The 19,602-nt window shown below is 48.0% G+C and overlaps 1 protein-coding gene across 1 annotated transcript in view; it reads right to left on the bottom strand.

Moving 5' to 3' along the window:
• Nucleotides 1-19,602, bottom strand: part of LOC138657453 (zinc finger protein 84-like) — a 53,693-nt gene that overhangs the window by 18,223 nt on the left and 15,868 nt on the right. The window contains exons 3-4 of the mRNA XM_069745247.1: nucleotides 6,662-6,759; nucleotides 6,415-6,529 (exon numbers count right to left, since the gene is read on the bottom strand). Of these exons, the coding sequence (XP_069601348.1) occupies nucleotides 6,415-6,529; nucleotides 6,662-6,759 (213 nt within the window). The remainder of the gene's footprint in view (nucleotides 1-6,414; nucleotides 6,530-6,661; nucleotides 6,760-19,602) is intronic.

Raw genomic sequence — 19,602 nt, 5'->3', positions numbered from 1 at the left:
CCGCTGCCTTTCCCGCTCCTCGCTACGCTCCGGTGACCGCTCCATGCAAGCGGCAGGTTCCGGTGGCAATGATGGTATGGGAGAAGGACCTGCCATGACGTCACGGTCATGTGACCGAACTACAAGGGGCCCTCGGAAGGTGAGTATATGTTTATTTTTTAACCTGTGACATACGTGGCTGGGCAATATACTACGTGACTGGGCAATATACTACATGGCTGGGCAATATACTACGTGACTGGGCAATATACTACGTGACTGGGCAATATACTACGTGACTGGGCAATACACTACGTCGCTGGGCAATACACTACGTCGCTGGGCAATACACTACGTCGCTGGGCAATACACTACGTCGCTGGGCAATACACTACGTCGCTGGGCAATACACTACGTCGCTGGGCAATACACTACGTCGCTGGGCAATACACTACGTCGCTGGGCAATACACTACATGGCTCTGTGCTGTATACTATGTCACTGGGCAATATACTACGTGGCTGGGCCAGGGTCGGACTGGGGCACCGGGACACCGGAGAATCCTCCGGTGGGCCCCGCCCCCAACTCCTGCCTCCTTCATTTGTGCCTGCCCTGAGAGCTGTGTGCTGCTGACCCTCACTTCAGCCTCACAGTCAGAGGAACAGCTGACTGTGAGGCTGAATCTGAGAGCAGACAGCACACAGCAGCTGTCCCGCAGTCACCTGTTTCCTGTGCTGCGTCTCTCTGCTCCTCTTTCACAAAGCCCTGGGCAGCAGTGTAAATGCTGATTGGCTGCAATTCAGCCAATCGGTGTTAGTTTTCTTTGTGTGACCTGACAGCACAGCTCAGGCAAGGAGCTGTGCTGTGATTGGTCAGCAGTCCTACCCAAGCAGGACACGGCATGGCAGTGGAGCAGAGGGAGTCTGATGTCTGCAGTCAAGGGACTGTAAGTACATAACTCTATGATGCCGGCACCCAGAGTAGATCTCCGGCCACAGAGGCAGTTAGGGGAGGGGGCCCCATGCATCCTAAAGGTGACACAGGGGAGGGGGCCCACAGTGATATTCTAATTTTCTTGTGGGTCCCCTCCTCCATTGTGTCAACCACCTCTATTTTACTGTGGCTCCCCTTTCCCTCTCTGAGTAGGCCCATAGGAAATCAGAGGTGAAATAGTGGGGGAGGGGCCCCCAGAATATTGGGTGACACAGCGGTGAAGGGGGTCCTCAGGTGATTAACACCTTTACAACATCAGCCTTACATGTATGGCGCGTGTTAAATGCCAGTGTCAATCTCTGACTGCAGCATATAACACATGCCAGCATGCGTGCGCATCATTCTCGCGCCCATGATGTGATCGTGGGTCGCCGATGGGTTGTAATGACAGCCAGGGGTCTTTTTCCTGTGGCGGGCTTTAAAGGAGACAGTGATTTCTGCTATATGCAGTGATGCTGTGGCATCACTGTATATAATAGCACATGCGATCGGATGATCGCATCCTCATGTCCTCTAAGGGGGCTATCTGTACCAGTGAAAGGTAAAAACAAAATTTTAAAAAATTCCTAAAAGTTCATATCACCCCTTTTTATCCAATTGAAAATAAATATATTTAAAAAACAAACAAACAAAAAAAACCAACAACCCATATTTGGTATTGCTGGGTTCAGAAAAGTCCGATCTATCAAAATATAAAAACAATTAACTCGATTAGTAAACACCGTAAACAGAAACAACTCAAGAATTCCAAATGTCCTTTTTTCAGGTCACCACAATTCCACAAAAAAAGCTGTAACAAGTGATGAAAAAAAAACAAACAAAAAAAAAAAAAAAACACAGCTATCCCAAAATCATACTAATAAAAACAATGTCTCGCCCCCAACAAAAAGCTTCCCTGTGTGTAATAAAATACGGAGCAGTCGCCGTCTTCTGCCGCTGTGTCGTTGCTTCTGTCTTCATTGCAGTGGAATATGGACACCGGTAAGTATTTTACTACATATACTGGACCTACATTACTGCTCTCCTGTGTGGTGTAGTATATAGAGGATCTGTCAGCTCTCCTGTGTGGTGTAGTATATAGAGGATCTGTCAGCTCTCCTGTGTGGTGTAGTATATAGAGGATCTGTCGGCTCTCCTGTGTGGTGTAGTATATAGAGGATCTGTCAGCTCTCCTGTGTGGTGTAGTATATAGAGGATCTGTCGGCTCTCCTGTGTGGTGTAGTATATAGAGGATCTGTCAGCTCTCCTGTGTGGTGTAGTATATAGAGGATCTGTCAGCTCTCCTGTGTGGTGTATTATATAGAGGATCTGTCAGCTCTCCTGTGTGGTGTAGTATATAGAGGATCTGTCAGCTCTCCTGTGTGGTGTAGTATATAGAGGATCTGTCAGCTCTCCTGTGTGGTGTAGTATATAGAGGATCTGTCAGCTCTCCTGTGTGGTGTAGTATATAGAGGATCTGTCAGCTCTCCTGTGTGGTGTAGTATATAGAGGATCTGTCAGCTCTCCTGTGTGGTGTAGTATATAGAGGATCTGTCAGCTCTCCTGTGTGGTGTAGTATATAGAGGATCTGTCAGCTCTCCCGTGTGGTGTAGTATATAGAGGATCTGTCAGCTCTCCCGTGTGGTGTAGTATATAGAGGATCTGTCAGCTCTCCCGTGTGGTGTAGTATATAGAGGATCTGTCAGCTCTCCCGTGTGGTGTAGTATATAGAGGATCTGTCAGCTCTCCCGTGTGGTGTAGTATATAGAGGATCTGTCTGCTCTCCTGTGTGGTGTAGTATATAGAGGATCTGTCAGCTCTCCTGTGTGGTGTAGTATATAGAGGATCTGTCAGCTCTCCTGTGTGGTGTAGTATATAGAGGATCTGTCAGCTCTCCTGTGTGGTGTAGTATATAGAGGATCTGTCAGCTCTCCTGTGTGGTGTAGTATATAGAGGATCTGTCAGCTCTCCTGTGTGGTGTAGTATATAGAGGATCTGTCAGCTCTCCTGTGTGGTGTAGTATATAGAGGATCTGTCAGCTCTCCCGTGTGGTGTAGTATATAGAGGGTCTGTCAGCTGTCCTGTGTGGTGTAGTATATAGAGGATCTGTGTGCCCCAAGAATAATTTTTCTCTGGTGGGCCCAAGGTACTCCAGTCTGATGCTGGGCTGGGCAATATACTACGTGGCTGGGCAATATACTACGTGACTGGGCAATATACTACGTGACTGGGCAATATACTACGTGGCTGGGCAATATACTACGTGACTGGGCAACATACTACGTGACTGCGCAATATACTACGTGGCTGGGCAATATACTACGTGGCTGGGCAATATACTACGTGGCTGGGCAATATACTACGTGGCTGGGCAATATACTACGTGACTGGGCAATATACTACGTGACTGGGCAATATACTACGTGACTGGGCAATATACAATGTGGCTGGGCAATATACTACGTGGCTGGGCGATATACTACGTGGCTGGGCAATATACTACGTGGCTGGGCAATATACTACGTGGCTGGGCAATATACTACGTGGCTGGGCAATATACTACGTGGCTGGGCAATATACTACGTGGCTGGGCAATATACTACGTGGCTGGGCAATATACTACGTGGCTGGGCAATATACTACGTGGCTGGGCAATATACTACGTGGCTGGGCAATATACTACGTGGCTGGGCAATATACTACGTGGCTGGGCAATATACTACGTGACTGGGCAATATACTACGTGACTGGGCAATATACTACGTGGCTGGGCAATATACTACGTGGCTGGGCAATATACTACGTGGCTGGGCAATATACTACGTGGCTGGGCAATATACTACGTGACTGGGCAATATACTACGTGACTGGGCAATATACTACGTGACTAGGCAATATACTACGTGGGCATGCATATTCTAAAATACCCGATGTGTTAGAATCGGGCCACCATCTAGTTGATCATATGAGCCCCATGGATAAGCTTGTTAAAGCCAGGGATGGGACTCACCGGTCACCTGACTCCATTGAGAGGTTTGGAGAAGCTGGGTTATGAACCTCCGGTCACCGGGTCTTGTACCTCAATGGACTGTCATCTTCCTAACCTTGTCGTTACCTCCTCTCTGTGCCTGCCACAGGTGGGGTAGTCGGCCCAGGAAGCTCTGAAGTAACAGCAGCGCTTATCCCGACGAGTCAGCGGGAGGGTAAGACTGTCATTTTGCACCATCTTGGGTATTTTATTGGGACTGTTCTATTTGTTATCTGCCTGTTTTGTTGCTCGATAAAGTATTGCCCTCACCCTGCGTTGCCCGAGTAGTATTACGCCCATGATAAGAGGAGAAAGGGCGTGCGGTGTTACGATCCCTTGTCCATGTGATTCCAGAAGCGGACTAAGGCACCCGCTGAGACCCTGCGCCTTCACAGACACGATGACCCTGGAGGTCACTTCCAACTCTAACATTCTATGACTGAGGTTACAGCAGTGAAAGGTGTCACATTTAATGTGTTTAAAAAAAGAAGAAAAAAAAAGAAAAAGAAAAAGAAAGAAGTGCTGTTTTCTCCATTTATTCCCCTGAAGAATTTATCAGTTATCAAGTTTTATCTACCCCAGAAATGGCGCCACCAATGTTGGAAAAAATGCTTTGTAGTAAGGACCCGAATATAGTCGGTCAAAGATATTAGACAAAAAAAAAAAAAAAGGAGCATGAACCGCACCTCCAAAAATCATAGGCTGATCTAAAGCTGATAAGCAAAAATTTATATAACTGAACATGAGGTTCACGGCTTTCAGTATCATCTCTATGCTGACGACACACAGATCTACATCTCTGGACCAGATATCACCTCCCTACTAACCAGAATCCCTCAATGTCTGTCCACTATTTCATCCTTCTTCTCCACTAGATTTCTAAAACTTAACATGGACAAAACAGAATTCATCATCTTTCCCCCCATCTCACGCGACCTCCCCAACGAACCTATCCATTACAGTAAACGGCTGCCCACTCTCCCCAGTCCCACAAGCTCGCTGTCTTGGGATAATCCTTGACACTGATCTCTCCTTTAAACCACATATCCAAGCCCTTTCCACTTCCTGCCGCCTCCAACTCAAAAATATTTCACGGATCCGCACATTCCTAAACCAAGAATCTGCAAAGACCCTAGTCCATGCCCTCATCATCTCCCGCCTTGACTACTGTAACCTCCTGCTCTGTGGCCTCCCCTCTAACACTCTCGCACCCCTCCAATCTATTCTAAACTCCGCTGCCCAACTAATCCACCTGTCCCCCCGCTATTCCCCGGCCTCTCCCCTCTGTCAATCCCTGCACTGGCTCCCCATCACCCAGAGACTCCAGTACAAAAACCTAACCATGACATACAAAACCATCCACAACTTGTCTCCTCCATACATCTGCGACCTCGTCTCCCGGTACTTACCTGCACGCAACCTCCGATCCTCACAAGATCTCCTTCTCTACTCCCCTCTTATCTCCTCTTCCCACAATCGTATACAAGATTTCTCTCGCGTATCACCCCTACTCTGGAACTCTCTACCACAACACATCAGACTCTCGCCTACCATCGAAACCTTCAAAAAGAACCTGAAGACCCACCTCTTCCGACAAGCCTACAACCTGCAGTAACCACCGATCAACCAAACCGCTGCACGGCCAGCTCTACCCTCACCTACTGTATCCTCACCCATCCCTTGTAGATTGTGAGCCTTCGTGGGCAGGGTCCTCACTCCTCCTGTACCAGTTGTGACTTGTATTGTTAAAGATTATTGTACTCTTTTTACTATGTATACCCTCCTCACATGTAAAGCGCCATGGAATAAATGGCGCTATAATAATAAATAATAATAATAATAATAATGAGGTTCTTAGTTTAACATTCTGATCAGACTGTAGGAAGCCTTTATATCCAGCCCTGTACATGGCTCCGTGTACAGCTCCTGCCCCATGTGTCACTTATACAGTATATATATATTACACAACTATGAAGGATGGACGTGTAACTGGTGCAGGAGAGTCCACAGAACACCTTGTAGAGGTCATCTCTGTGCACCCAGCTCCCTTATATCCTGCCCTGTACATGGCTCCGTGTACAGCTCCTGCCTCATGTGTCACTTATACAGTATATATATATTACACAACTATGAAGGACGGACATGTAACTGGTGCAGGAGAGTCCACAGAGCACCTTGTAGAGGACGTCTCTGTGCTCCCGGCTCCCTTATATCCTGCCCTGTACATGACTCCGTGTATAGCTCCTGCCTCATGTGTCACTAATACAGTATATATATTACACACCTATGAAGGACGGACGTGTAACCGGTGCAGGAGAGTCCACAGAGCACCTTGTAGAGGATGTCTCTGCACCCAGCTCCCTTATATCCTGCCCTGTACATGACTGTGTACAGCTCCTGCCTCATGTGTCACTTATACAGTATATATTACACACCTGTGGAAACATCTCCCGGACTCTCCTCCTTCCCGTCACTCACACAGGGCTGATCCCCCGTCATCATCGCTTCTTCTTCTTCATCCTTCACTTTAATAATAATCAGATCTTCCCCCTGAAACATCACATGGAACAATAAGTAGAATATAAGATAAGTGGGAAGATAAGAAACCACCAAAATCAATGACTACAACTACAGGATCAGAAAAGCCCCAAACCCTCCATATACAGTGTCAGTGTCGTCTACCTGATGATCCTCCGGGATGTTGTGATTCTCCTCCGGACAGTCCTGGGGACACAGAGGACGGGGACATCTCTCTGGTGGATTTCTCCTCCTGGATCCATCTGTGGAGACACAACCACACAGTGACTGACTACACAGCCCCTGTATATCTATACACCAGAAACTTCTATCAGCCCCAGTATTTCCATGTTGTGGTCTTCTCCACATAAATGAGGGTCCCAGTGCGTCTAGTGTAGACCTGGTGTGGACTATGGCCTATGAGAGAAAATGGACGGGCAGGAAGTCCTCATTATAATATTTTTACAAATGTCCTGTTGGAGAAAGGATTCATACAACTTCCACCGATCATAAACACTAACTTGTGTTAGAATTAGATAAAATCCATTGTCTGTATTTCTCTTGTAGAGAATGAGCCACCAGCGAGGTACTGGTCACTGTGGTGGAGCAGAAGCCGCGATACTGTGGGATCACTGTATGTGCACACGACGTCTTCAGGAGGTGAGCCCGCAGAGGTTTAGCTACAGGACGACACCTTGTACTTCTGTGTCTTGCTCAGTGGTGGTCGGGCTCGGCCTCCTCACCTCGGTCTTGTCTCTGAGCACTGATCTTCTACTTCTATGTCTTGCTCAGTGGTGGTCGGGCTCGGCCTCCTCACCTCGGCTGTGATTTGTAACTAAACCTTCCATGGTTCTGTGATCGCCCCAATATCGTAGTCAGTGACACTTTCTTAACTCTCTAATCTGTTACTTATCACTCTGATAATTCTCTTTTTTGGTTCATTTTGCCCGAGGAAAACAAGCTGCCAATAAACCTGCACACCCTGATAAAGGGCGGGACATCCAGAGGCCACACCCCTAATTACATACAGACATCACCTGATTTGCGTAACCCAATCAGCATTCAGGTTTACAGGGCAGAGGTGGAAATGTGCAGAATAACGATGGCCACAAAACTCCCTGCCGGATAATTCTGCACCCGGCAAAAGAAAGGTGAAGAGACGGAATTAAAGGGGATCTGTCCGCAGGCTCCTACTATGGAATCTGTGATGTGGAAACCTATAGGGAAGGTTTAGGACAAGTGATGAGCGAATATTCTCGTTACTGGAGATTTCCCCCGCACACTTGGGGGTCCTCCTAGTATTTTTTAGTGCTCGGAGATTTAGTTTTTATTGCCGCAGCTGAATGATTTACATCTGGTAGCCAGCATAAGTACATGTGGGGGTTCCTGTTATGATCAGGTGACCTTGGAGCAGCATGAAAACTTTCACTGGAGTAGGTGGTAACTATACTGACCGCAAACCCTGAACTTAACACCGCAACTAGAAGTATCCGTGGAGTGTACCTAACAAAACCTAGACACCTCGTCACAGCCGGAGTGTGTGCCACAGAAAAAGAAACAGACACTTATCTTTGCTGAATTGGCAGCTGAGCAGGAGAAGCCAGACAGAGATCCAACACTTCACAAGAAACATTGACAACTGGCAAGTACTAATGAATCCTGCACACCTAAATATCCCAGTCAGAACAGCAATCAGCAGATACACCTGGCCAGGACTGTGACTCAGAGACAACTGCATTCCCACCTACAACCACTGGAGGGAACCCAAGAGCAGAATTCACAACAGGTTCCCTAGTAACCAGGTAACCTCCATGTCACGATATGGTATGAAATATCATAAGTAGTTCTCTAGCCTGTGTGGGCTAAGCCCCCCTTCTTGGAGTAACAGTTTGTAGCTGCAAATTCCTGGCTTTCCTTCTCTGAGAGTATGAGGGAAGAGAGGTTTTATTGCCGAATGGAATTTACGACTAGCATTTCCTGTGTAAGCTCTTGTTCAGCTATAAGGAAAAGTGGCTCCAAAAATTCATGAAAGATTCTTTGTTTAGTTTTTGTTAGATATTAGGCAAACGATTTAAGCTAGAAATACGAAAATATATATTCGTAGTCTCACTCGGTGTAGCTACACATCTCATGACACTCGGGCTTCTAACTCCATCTGGTAAAGAAGTAGGGATTTCTCTGTAAATATGTATCCCAGATAGGACATATTTGATCTCATTAGAATGCCCACGTTAATCTGAGATGAATGAGGAGTTTGGTCTGACTCTGACATGTTTTGTAGTGAAGTTATAGAAATCAGAGAGAATAGTTTAAAGTTTAGGCAGAATGTAGAGAGAGGAGGGTCTGGATAAGCCAGCCTTTCTGTGAGGTCACAGCCTTAATGTTTTAAGTGTCTGGCAGGCTCTGAGGAGTCACTTTCTGCTAGATTTCTTCCTGACTTCTTGTCCTTTCCTGAAGCCAGCAGCATCCCATGGACTGTGATATATGGAAACTGCCCTAGCCTGATTGCCTGCAATGCGTTGAACATGTGAGTGATACTTTTTTCTCATTTAATCCCTGTTTATTTCATAATTACCCTTGTACATATTTGCAATTGTCTCATTTGTAACTTCTTTATAAAATATTTTTTCATAAAGCACTGCCTAATTAATTTCAATGGAATATACTATTATATATTAGTTCGTTCATCCATGCTCTAAACTTACCCAGTCTTCTGAAGTGAAATATGCTACTGTTACTGTTGAGTTGGGTTAGCTTCGGACCCGTTTAATCGAAGCTGGTGGCAGCGAAAGTGTGCAGACTGTTGAGCGATGCTGAAGCGACTGCGGGGTTAATAATTATTGTTCCTGCCTGTGTGGGAGTAGTTATCGCGTCGCTGCAGCGTGCCCAATAGCCAGTACATAGCAGGCAGCCTTTCTGGCGACTAATTACCCAGGGTGCAGTACCTAATCTGACCTGAGAGAAAGGGGGGCGCCAGAGAGCTGCAAGTGTTAAGTGGAACTGTAAGCGGGATATACATAAATCCCTGCAGTTTGTGGTATATTGAAAGCAGTGGGATACCTAGAATAAGCCCCTGCTGTAAGCTAAGAGGTCAATAGCCTTGTGTGTGGTTTTTTTTCATCACATCGTGGAGTGGAGGGATAACTAAGATAAGCCCCCTGCACATGTGATAGCCGTCTGTTGGCCTAAAGTCACCCCGATCCGTGACGTAGGGGTGACGGTCACGGTGTGAATCCTGACCCATTGGTGACAGCGGTCAGGGGAATCGTGACAATTGGTGGCAAGGCGGTGGGATATCTTAGAGCATTAGTGATTTGGTTTGAGTAATCATTCCTCTCACTAAAAACTTGCAGAAAGTTCTTGCGAGGACTCTGCGCAAATAAGTTTGGAGAACGAACTCAGTGCTTTTTAGTTGTGAGACAATTGCGTACTGGTAATTATCCCCTCCCCTTCTCTTCGTTTTTCTATCCTATCTTTTATTTGGCAACCATGGCTGCGAAAGGGGAAGCCTGGTACAACCAGCAGAAGAAGGACTTTCTTGCTGGGATATGCACGTGCCATGGCCTGAACCCCCAGGGTAAGACCAAGACTCAAATGGTCGCTGAACTGGTGCAATTTGAAGCAGACCAAGCCAGGTCACAGAGCCCAGAGGCCGCAGAAGCCAGCACAAGCGAACATGGTGCTGCAGCAGAGGTCCAACCACTGAATACGGGCCCTACTGGCAACCAGGGGGGTGCAGACCTCCTCCTGCAGCTGGCTCTGCAACAATGCTCCGCAGATGACCTAGAGAGACGTCTGCAGCTGATCCAGCAATACCAGGAGCGAGCCGAGAGAGAGGCCCGAGCCGAGCGGGAGGCTGAGAGAGCCGAGCGCCAAGCCCAGCGAGCTCATGAACTGGAGATGCTCCGGCAGGGGGGGATGCCCTCCACCGCCCAGAGACGTGAGCCCAGCAGCGCTCAGATACCTAAGCCCCGGCCCGATCACTTTCCTGTTATGGAGAAGGACGGGGACTTGGACACTTTTCTGCGGGCCTTTGAGAAAGCCTGCAGGCAGTACCAGCTGCCTACAGATGAATGGGCCCGATACCTGACACCAGGGCTGAGAGGTAAAGCTCTGGAGGCGTTTGCTGCCCTCCCTCAAGAACAAGATGGTGACTATGAGGCCATCAAAAAGGCTCTGATAGCCAAGTACCAGCTTACACCCGAGGTGTACCGTAGAAAGTTCCGGACCCTCCAACGTGGCCCACACGACAGTTACAGTGATGTGGTGCATGGACTGGGGACCCACTTTGACCAGTGGACCCAAGGACTGTCAGTGACCACCTTTGCACAGCTGCGAGACCTGATGATCAAAGACCAGTTCTTTCATCTTTGCCCAGCTGAGGTGCGACAGTTCGTGATGGACAGAGAACCCAAAGACGTGACGAAAGCAGCACAGATTGCCGATGCCTATGAGGCCAACCGTAGATCGGAAGGGCGGAAGCCAGTCACCACCAGCTGGAGAGGGGGTAAGCCTGCAACCAACGCCAGTACCCCTGCCAGCCAACACACCAGAGGTCCTGGCCCCGTGGCCAACAGCACCAGACCGACCACCGAACCTCGCACGTGTTACACCTGCCGTCAGACTGGTCATATCAGTCCCTCCTGCCCAACCAAGCAGAAGAACACCCAAGCCAAGGCCCCAGGGCCTAATGCAGCAGTTCTTTTAGTGGGTGGTGTGGTTGGGAGGGTGTGTGACAACGTACAGCCCGTCACTGTGGGAGGCCATGTTGCTACAGGCCTCAAAGACACCGGGGCTGAACGAACCCTCATCCGACCCGAACTGGCGGCCCCTGAAGAAATCATTCCGGGGAAAACCCTAACTGTCACTGGGATTGGGGGCATCAGCTGTCCCTTACCGATGGCCCGGGTTTTTATTGATTGGGGTGCTGGGAGCGGGGTGAAGGAAGTGGGGCTGTCTGATAATTTGCCCACTGATGTTTTGTTGGGGACTGATTTGGGGAGGTTGGTTGCCCACTACGTCACTGATACCCCTCCCCAATCTACTAATGAGGGTAAAGTTAACCCTGATGATGATGATGATGGGAGATCGCATGTGTTACCTGATCATGCTTTATCTTGTAATGATGCATCTATTAACCATTCTTTCCCTAGGATTGTTGGTGAAAATGTTGTACCTGTGCCAGCTGAACCTGATAATGATTTTTCTGTGAAGGTTAATGTGTCCATAGGTACAGGCGTGCCCAGCCACGTCGCTCTGCGGAGTGAGACGGCTGAGGAACCCCTAACAGGGGCAAGTGTCGGTGCTACAGGAAATGGGGAGATGCATGGGAACCGTGAGGAAGGTGATGCCATGAAAGTGACCAGTGCCACCGAGGAAGGTAACTGGCCCATAAGTAGCACTGCCCCTGAAGTGTTGGGGGTGGATGGGGAGGTAGAGCCCATAGCAGCGCCGGCTGATGGGCCTGTAGAAATCCCCGGGGAGACAGCCTACGTAGCTGCAGTCACCCGCAGTCAGAGTGCCCGGAACGCAGATAACGGTCAGCCTTCCGGACCCTCCTCAGTCATTACTGTGACTGAACCAGAGGTGGACCCAGAACAGGTCCAAGAGGGTTCCTGTGGGGAAGGGACCCTGACGTCGCTTCTGGCTTCCCCTAGCCAGGAGTTTCAGGCCGCTCTGCACACAGATGCGAGCCTAGAGAGTTTGAGACAACTCACCGGGACGCGCTTCTCCGAGACTGATAAGGAGAAGGTGTTCTGGGAACAAGGAAGGTTGTACCGGGAGACAGTACCCGGAGAATCACAAAAGGAGTGGTTGAGGGAAAGACAGCTGGTCGTCCCGCAGCAATTCCGGGGTGAGTTGTTGCGGATTGCCCATGAGATCCCGCTAGCTGGACACTTGGGGATCAGCAAAACTAAGGCCCGGCTGTCTCAACACTTCTATTGGCCTAAGATGGGGACAGATGTGTCAAACTACTGCCGCTCCTGTATCACTTGTCAAAGAGTGGGGAAGGCGGGGCCTGCTCTTAAGGCTCCCCTGATCTCTTTGCCAGTGATAGAGGAGCCTTTCCAGAGGATCGCGGTGGACATTGTGGGCCCGCTGGCCGTCCCCAGCAGCTCTGGAAAGCAATATATCCTTACTGTGGTAGACTACGCTACCCGGTACCCAGAGGCAGTAGCTCTGTCGTCAACTAGGGCAGATAAGGTGGCGGATGCCCTGTTGGCCATCTTTTCACGTGTAGGGTTTCCCAGGGAAATGCTTACTGATCAAGGGACCCAATTTATGTCTCGCCTAATGGAGGCTCTCTGTAAGAGAATGCAGGTGAAGCACCTGGTATCGAGTGCGTATCACCCACAGACCAATGGCTTGTGTGAACGCTTCAATGGTACCCTCAAACAGATGCTACGCATGCTGGTTGAGACTCAAGGGCGCGACTGGGAGCGGTACCTCCCACACCTGCTGTTCGCTTACCGAGAGGTTCCGCAGGCCTCGACGGGGTTCTCACCCTTCGAGCTCCTGTACGGCAGGCGAGTCCGGGGACCCCTTGGGTTGGTAAGAGAATTCTGGGAAGAGGAGCCGAACCCTTCTGAAGTGTCCATAGTGGAGTATGTCATGCGCTTCCGTGACAAGATGCAGACCTTGACGCAGTTGGTGCATGACAACATGACGCAGGCTCAGGCTGATCAGAAGCACTGGTACGACCAGAACGCCCGGGAGCGGACCTACCACGTGGGTCAAAAGGTGTGGGTGCTGGTCCCTGTACCAACGGATAAGCTTCAGGCAGCCTGGGAGGGCCCGTACGTCGTCCACCAACAGCTCAACCCGGTCACGTACGTGGTCACGCTTGACCACGCTCGGGGTAGGCGAAAGGCCTTTCACGTCAACATGATGAAGGCTCATCACGAACGTGAACCTTTCGTCCTACCGGTCTGCAGCTTACCCGAAGACGGGGAGGAAGACACCCTCCTGGACTTGCTGGCCCAAGCCAAGGCCAATGGGTCCATCGAGGATGTGGAGGTAAGCGCCTTGTTAACTGAACCCCAGCGGGTGCAGTTGCAAACCACACTGGAACCCTTCCGGGTCGTATTCTCCAACCGACCTGGGAGGACTGAGTTAGCAGTCCACGAGGTGGACACCGGGAATCACGCCCCACTACGGCGAACACCCTATCGAATCTCTGACCAGGTGCAGCAGACTATGCGCCAAGAGATCGATGAGATGTTACAGCTGGGGGTGATTCGACGGTCAAAGAGCGCGTGGGCATCACCTGTAGTTCTCGTGCCAAAGAAGGACCGGACCACCCGGTTCTGCGTGGACTACAGGGGACTCAACGCCATCACAGCCTCGGATGCGCACCCAATGCCGCGCATGGAGGAGCTGCTTGAGAAGTTAGCTGGCGCAGATTACCTAACAATAATGGATCTGAGTCGAGGATACTGGTAGATTCCCCTGAGGCACAGGAGAAGTCCGCCTTTATCACACCCTTTGGACTGTACGAGTCCACGGTCATGCCCTTCGGCATGAAGAATGCCCCTGCCACTTTCCAGCGGATGGTCAACCTCCTGCTTCAGGGACTGGAGACGTACGCCGTGGCGTACTTGGATGACATTGCCATCTTCAGTCCCTCCTGGAAGGAACACCTGCAGCATCTCGAGGAGGTGCTCAGGCGAATTCACCAAGCAGGACTGACTATCAAGCCGGGAAAGTGTCAGATGGGCATGAGGGAGGTTCACTACCTGGGGCACCGGGTAGGCGGGAACACCCTGAAGCCAGAGCCTGACAAAGTGGGAGTGATCGTGAACTGGCCCACTCCCGTGACCAAGAAACAGGTGATGTCCTTCTTGGGCACTGCAGGGTACTATAGGCGCTTCGTAAAGCACTATAGTAGCCTGGCAAAACCTTTGACGGACCTCACCAGGAAGAAGCTACCTCACATTCTCAACTGGACAGATGGCTGTGAGGGGGCCTTCCAGGTGTTGAAAACCGCACTGTGCAACGCCCCTGTGTTGAAAGCAGTCGACAGCAGTCGACCGTTCTTGGTGCAGACCGACGCCAGCGAGTTTGGCCTTGGTGCTGTGCTCAGCCAGGTTGACTCGGAGGACCAAGAGCACCCCGTGTTATACCTGAGCCGGAAACTTTTGCCGAGGGAAGTGGCCTACTCCACAATTGAGAAGGAGTGCCTGGCCATAGTCTGGGCCCTGCAGCGCTTGCAGCCCTACTTGTATGGTCACACTTTCACTGTGGTGACCGACCACAACCCTCTTCGCTGGCTAAACGCCATGTGCGGAACCAACGGCAGGTTGCTACGCTGGAGCCTTGCCCTTCAGCAGTTTGACTTCACCATTGAACATAAAACGGGCAAAGAGCATGGGAATGAAAACGGACTCTCCCGCCAGGGTGAACCTACTGAGGTGCCCATGGAGGCATACCGTGGGGTACTGCCTCCCTAGCGCACACCAAAAGGGGGAGGTGTCACGATATGGTATGAAATATCATAAGTAGTTCTCTAGCCTGTGTGGGCTAAGCCCCCCTTCTTGGAGTAACAGTTTGTAGCTGCAAATTCCTGGCTTTCCTTCTCTGAGAGTATGGGGGAAGAGAGGTTTTATTGCCGAATGGAATTTACGACTAGCATTTCCTGTGTAAGCTCTTGTTCAGCTATAAGGAAAAGTGGCTCCAAAAATTCATGAAAGATTCTTTGTTTAGTTTTTGTTAGATATTAGGCAAACGATTTAAGCTAGAAATACGAAAATATATATTCGTAGTCTCACTCGGTGTAGCTACACATCTCATGACACTCGGGCTTCTAACTCCATCTGGTAAAGAAGTAGGGATTTCTCTGTAAATATGTATCCCAGTTAGGACATATTTGATCTCATTAGAATGCCCACGTTAATCTGAGATGAATGATGAGTTTGGTCTGACTCTGACATGTTTTGTAGTGAAGTTATAGAAATCAGAGAGAATAGTTTAAAGTTTAGGCAGAATGTAGAGAGAGGAGGGTCTGGATAAGCCAGCCTTTCTGTGAGGTCACAGCCTTAATGTTTTAAGTGTCTGGCAGGCTCTGAGGAGTCACTTTCTGCTAGATTTCTTCCTGACTTCTTGTCCTCTCCTGAAGCCAGCAGCATCCCATGGACTGGGATATATGGAAACTGCCCTAGCCTGATTGCCTGCAATGCGTTGAACATGTGAGTGATACTATTTTCTCATTTAATCCCTGTTTATTTCATAATTACCCTTGTACATATTTGCAATTGTCTCATTTGTAACTTTTTTATAAAATATTTTTTCATAAAGCACTGCCTAATTAATTTCAATGGAATATACTATTATATATTAGTTCGTTCATCCATGCTCTAAACTTACCCAGTCTTCTGAAGTGAAATACGCTACTGTTACTGTTGAGTTGGGTTAGCTTCGGACCCGTTTAATCGAAGCTGGTGGCAGCGAAAGTGTGCAGACTGTTGAGCGATGCTGAAGCGACTGCGGGGTTAATAATTATTGTTCCTGCCTGTGTGGGAGTAGTTATCGCGTCGCTGCAGCGTGCCCAATAGCCAGTACATAGCAGGCAGCCTTTCTGGCGACTAATTACCCAGGGTGCAGTACCTAATCTGACCTGAGAGAAAGGGGGGCGCCAGAGAGCTGCAAGTGTTAAGTGGAACTGTAAGCGGGATATACATAAATCCCTGCAGTTTGTGGTATATTGAAAGCAGTGGGATACCTAGAATAAGCCCCTGCTGTAAGCTAAGAGGTCAATAGCCTTGTGTGTGGTTTTTTTTCATCACATCGTGGAGTGATAACTAAGATAAGCCCCCTGCACATGTGATAGCCGTCTGTTGGCCTAAAGTCACCTCAATCCGTGACGTAGGGGTGACGGTCACGGTGTGAATCCTGACCCATGGGTGACAGCGGTCAAGGGGGAATCGTGACACCCCACATGTAAACAAGATGGCTAACAGATCTAAATCATTCAGCTGCATCAAGAAAAACAAACTCCGAGCATTAAAAAATACTCGGAGGACCCCCGAGCATGCTCGAGAAATCTCCAGTAACGAGTATATTCGCTCATCACTATGTAGGACTAGAGCAGAAGCCGTGTCTGTCCGTGTCCGATCCTTGTCTGGTCTCAGATTCCGGTCACAAGTCTTTATTACAGAGATAAGAGTGGGAGGAATGGCTTTTTACATTACCTGAGGGAGGAGAGATTTACCTTGGGAAGAACAAGGTCGTAAATTATGGATTCTGCCAAATTCCTTTCTCCCCAGATTACTATACTCAGAGACAAATCATTGTGTAACACACAGACCCTCTATATAGAGACAGCGCTCGGTGTTATTGATATTATGAATAACACTTATAAAGCGAATACTAACTACAGAATTATCAGATATAGAGGGAGATGTAACTGTCTAGTAATAATAAGAGTATAAATATTTACCGTAACACCTGAGGACAGCAGCATGAGGAAGGGGTTAAATATCAGATTTCAGTAACGCTTCTCTTATCAAGCTGTGACATTATATTTACTTGCAATTATTGCTTTCGCACCAGGATCTGATCATTGCTGGACACAGCAGCACCTGCAATCTAGTCTCACTCCGCCCCTCCTGTGATAAGCAGCTCAGTGTCTACAGACATTGTATATAGAGAACCGCAGTGTGGGCGGGGGCGACATTCTCAGCTTTGCTTCTTAGTAAATCTATAAACTCTGTGTCAGAACAGCTGCATCCAGTAATGTAAGCCTATGTGCACACGATATGGATTTTGCTGCGGAAACAGTTCAATGTAAACGTATGGGGGAAAAAAAAACGCTGTGCACATGCAGCGGAAAAAAACGCAGCATGTCACTTCTTTTGTGCGGATTTACAACTGCCCTTATTGAAAACCGCAGTTGTAAATCCGCAGTGGAAACCGCAGGAAAACCGTGGTAAATCCACAGCGGTTTTATCAAATCTGCTAGATTCCGCTGCAGAAAAATCCGCAGTGGACCCAGACTACATGTGCACATAGCCCAAAGCTTTAGATAGTTGGATTCAGGATTTCTCTGCCAAAATCCTGCTCCTCTCAGATGAGGGAACAATAACCTGCTGACAGATTCCCTTTAAAGCAGGGGTGTCAAACTGCATTCCTCAAGGGCTGCAAACAGGTCATGTTTTCAGGATTTCCTTGCATTGCACAGGTGATAATTTAATCACCTGCAGAGAATGATTCCAGCACCTTGTGTAATGCTAAGGAAATCTTGAAAACACGCACGGTCTGAGGCCCTCGAGGAAAGCAGTTTGACACCTCTGGTTTAACCCCTTTACCCCCAAGGGTGGTTTGCACGTTAATGACCAGGCCAATTTTTACAATTCTGACCACTGTCCCTTTATGAGGTTATAACTCCGAAACGCTTCAACAGATCCTGGTGATTCTGACATTGTTTTCTCGTGACATATTGTACTTTATGATAGTGGTAAAATTTCTTTCATAGTACCTGCGTTTATTTGTGAAAAAAACGGAAATTTGGCGAAAATTTTGAAAATTTCGCAATTTTCAAACTTTGAATATTTATGCAATTAAATCACAGAGATATGTCACACAAAATACTTAATAAGTAACATTTCCCACATGTCTCCTTTACATCAGCATAATTTTGGAACCAATTTTTTTTTTTGTTATGGAGTTATAAGGGTTAAAAGTTGACCAGCAATTTCTCATTTTTACAACACCATTTTTTTTTAGGGACCACGTCTCATTTGAAGTCATTTTGAGGGGTCTATATGATAGAAAATGCCCAAGTGTGACACCATTCTAAAAACTGCACCCCTCAAGGTGCTCAAAACCACATTCAAGAAGTTTATTAACCCTTCAGGTGTTTAATAGGAATTTTTGGAATGTTTAAATAAAAATGAACATTTAACTTTTTTACACAAAAAATTTACTTCAGCTCCAATTTGTTTTATTTTACCAAGGGTAACAGGAGAAATTGGACCTAAAAAGTTGTTGTCCAATTTGTCCTGAGTACGCTGATACCCCATATGTGGCAGTAAACCACTGTTTGGGCGCATGGGAGAGCTCGGAAGGGAAGGAGCGCAGTTTGACTTTTCAATGCAAAATTGACAGAAATTGAGATGGGACGCCATGTTGCGTTTGGAGAGCCACTGATGTGCCTAAACATTGAAACCCCCCACAAGTGACACCATTTTGGAAAGTAGACCCCCTAAGGAACTTATCTAGAGGTGTGGTGAGCACTTTGACCCACCAAGTGCTTCACAGAAGTTTATAATGCAGAACCGTAAAAATAAAAAATCATATTTTTTCACAAAAATTATATTTTTGCCCCCAATTTTTTATTTTTCCAAGGGTAAGAGAAGAAATTGGACCTCAAAAGTTGTTGTCCAATTTGTCCCGAGTACGCTGATACCCCATATGTGGCAGTAAACCACTGTTTGGGCGCATGGGAGAGCTCGGAAGGGAAGGAGCGCCGTTTGACTTTTCAATGCAAAATTGACAGGAATTGAGATGGGACGCCATGTTGCGTTTGGAGAGCCACTGATGTGCCTAAACATTGAAACCCCCCACAAGTGACACCATTTTGGAAAGTAGACCCCCTAAGGAACTTATCTGGATGTGTGGTGAGCACTTTGACCCACCAAGGGCTTCACAGAAGTTTATAATGCAGAGCCATAAAAATAAAACAAAATTTTTTTCCCACAAAAATTATTTTTTAGCCCCCAGTTTTGTATTTTCCCTAGGGTAACAGGAGAAATTGGACCCCAAAAGTTGTTGTCCAATTTGTCCTGAGTACGCTGATACCCCATATGTGGGGGGGAACCACCGTTTGGGCGCATGGGAGGGTTCGGAAGGGAAGGAGCGCCATTTGGAATGCAGACTTAGATGGAATGGTCTGCAGGCGTCACATTGCGTTTGCAGAGCCCCTAATGTACCTAAACAGTAGAAACCCCCCACAAGTGACACCATTTTGGAAAGTAGACCCCCTAAGGAACTCATCTTGATGTGTTGTGAGAGCTTTGAACCCCCAAGTATTTCACTACAGTTTATAACGCAGAGCCATGCAAATAAAAAATATATTTTTTTCCACAAAAATTATATTTTAGCCCCCAGTT

Source organism: Ranitomeya imitator, chromosome 1 (genome assembly GCF_032444005.1).
Source record: "Ranitomeya imitator isolate aRanImi1 chromosome 1, aRanImi1.pri, whole genome shotgun sequence".
NCBI lineage: Eukaryota > Metazoa > Chordata > Amphibia > Anura > Dendrobatidae > Ranitomeya > Ranitomeya imitator.
The sequence above is the reverse complement of the archived record's forward strand: the minus strand, read 5'-3'. Positions and strand labels throughout refer to the sequence as shown.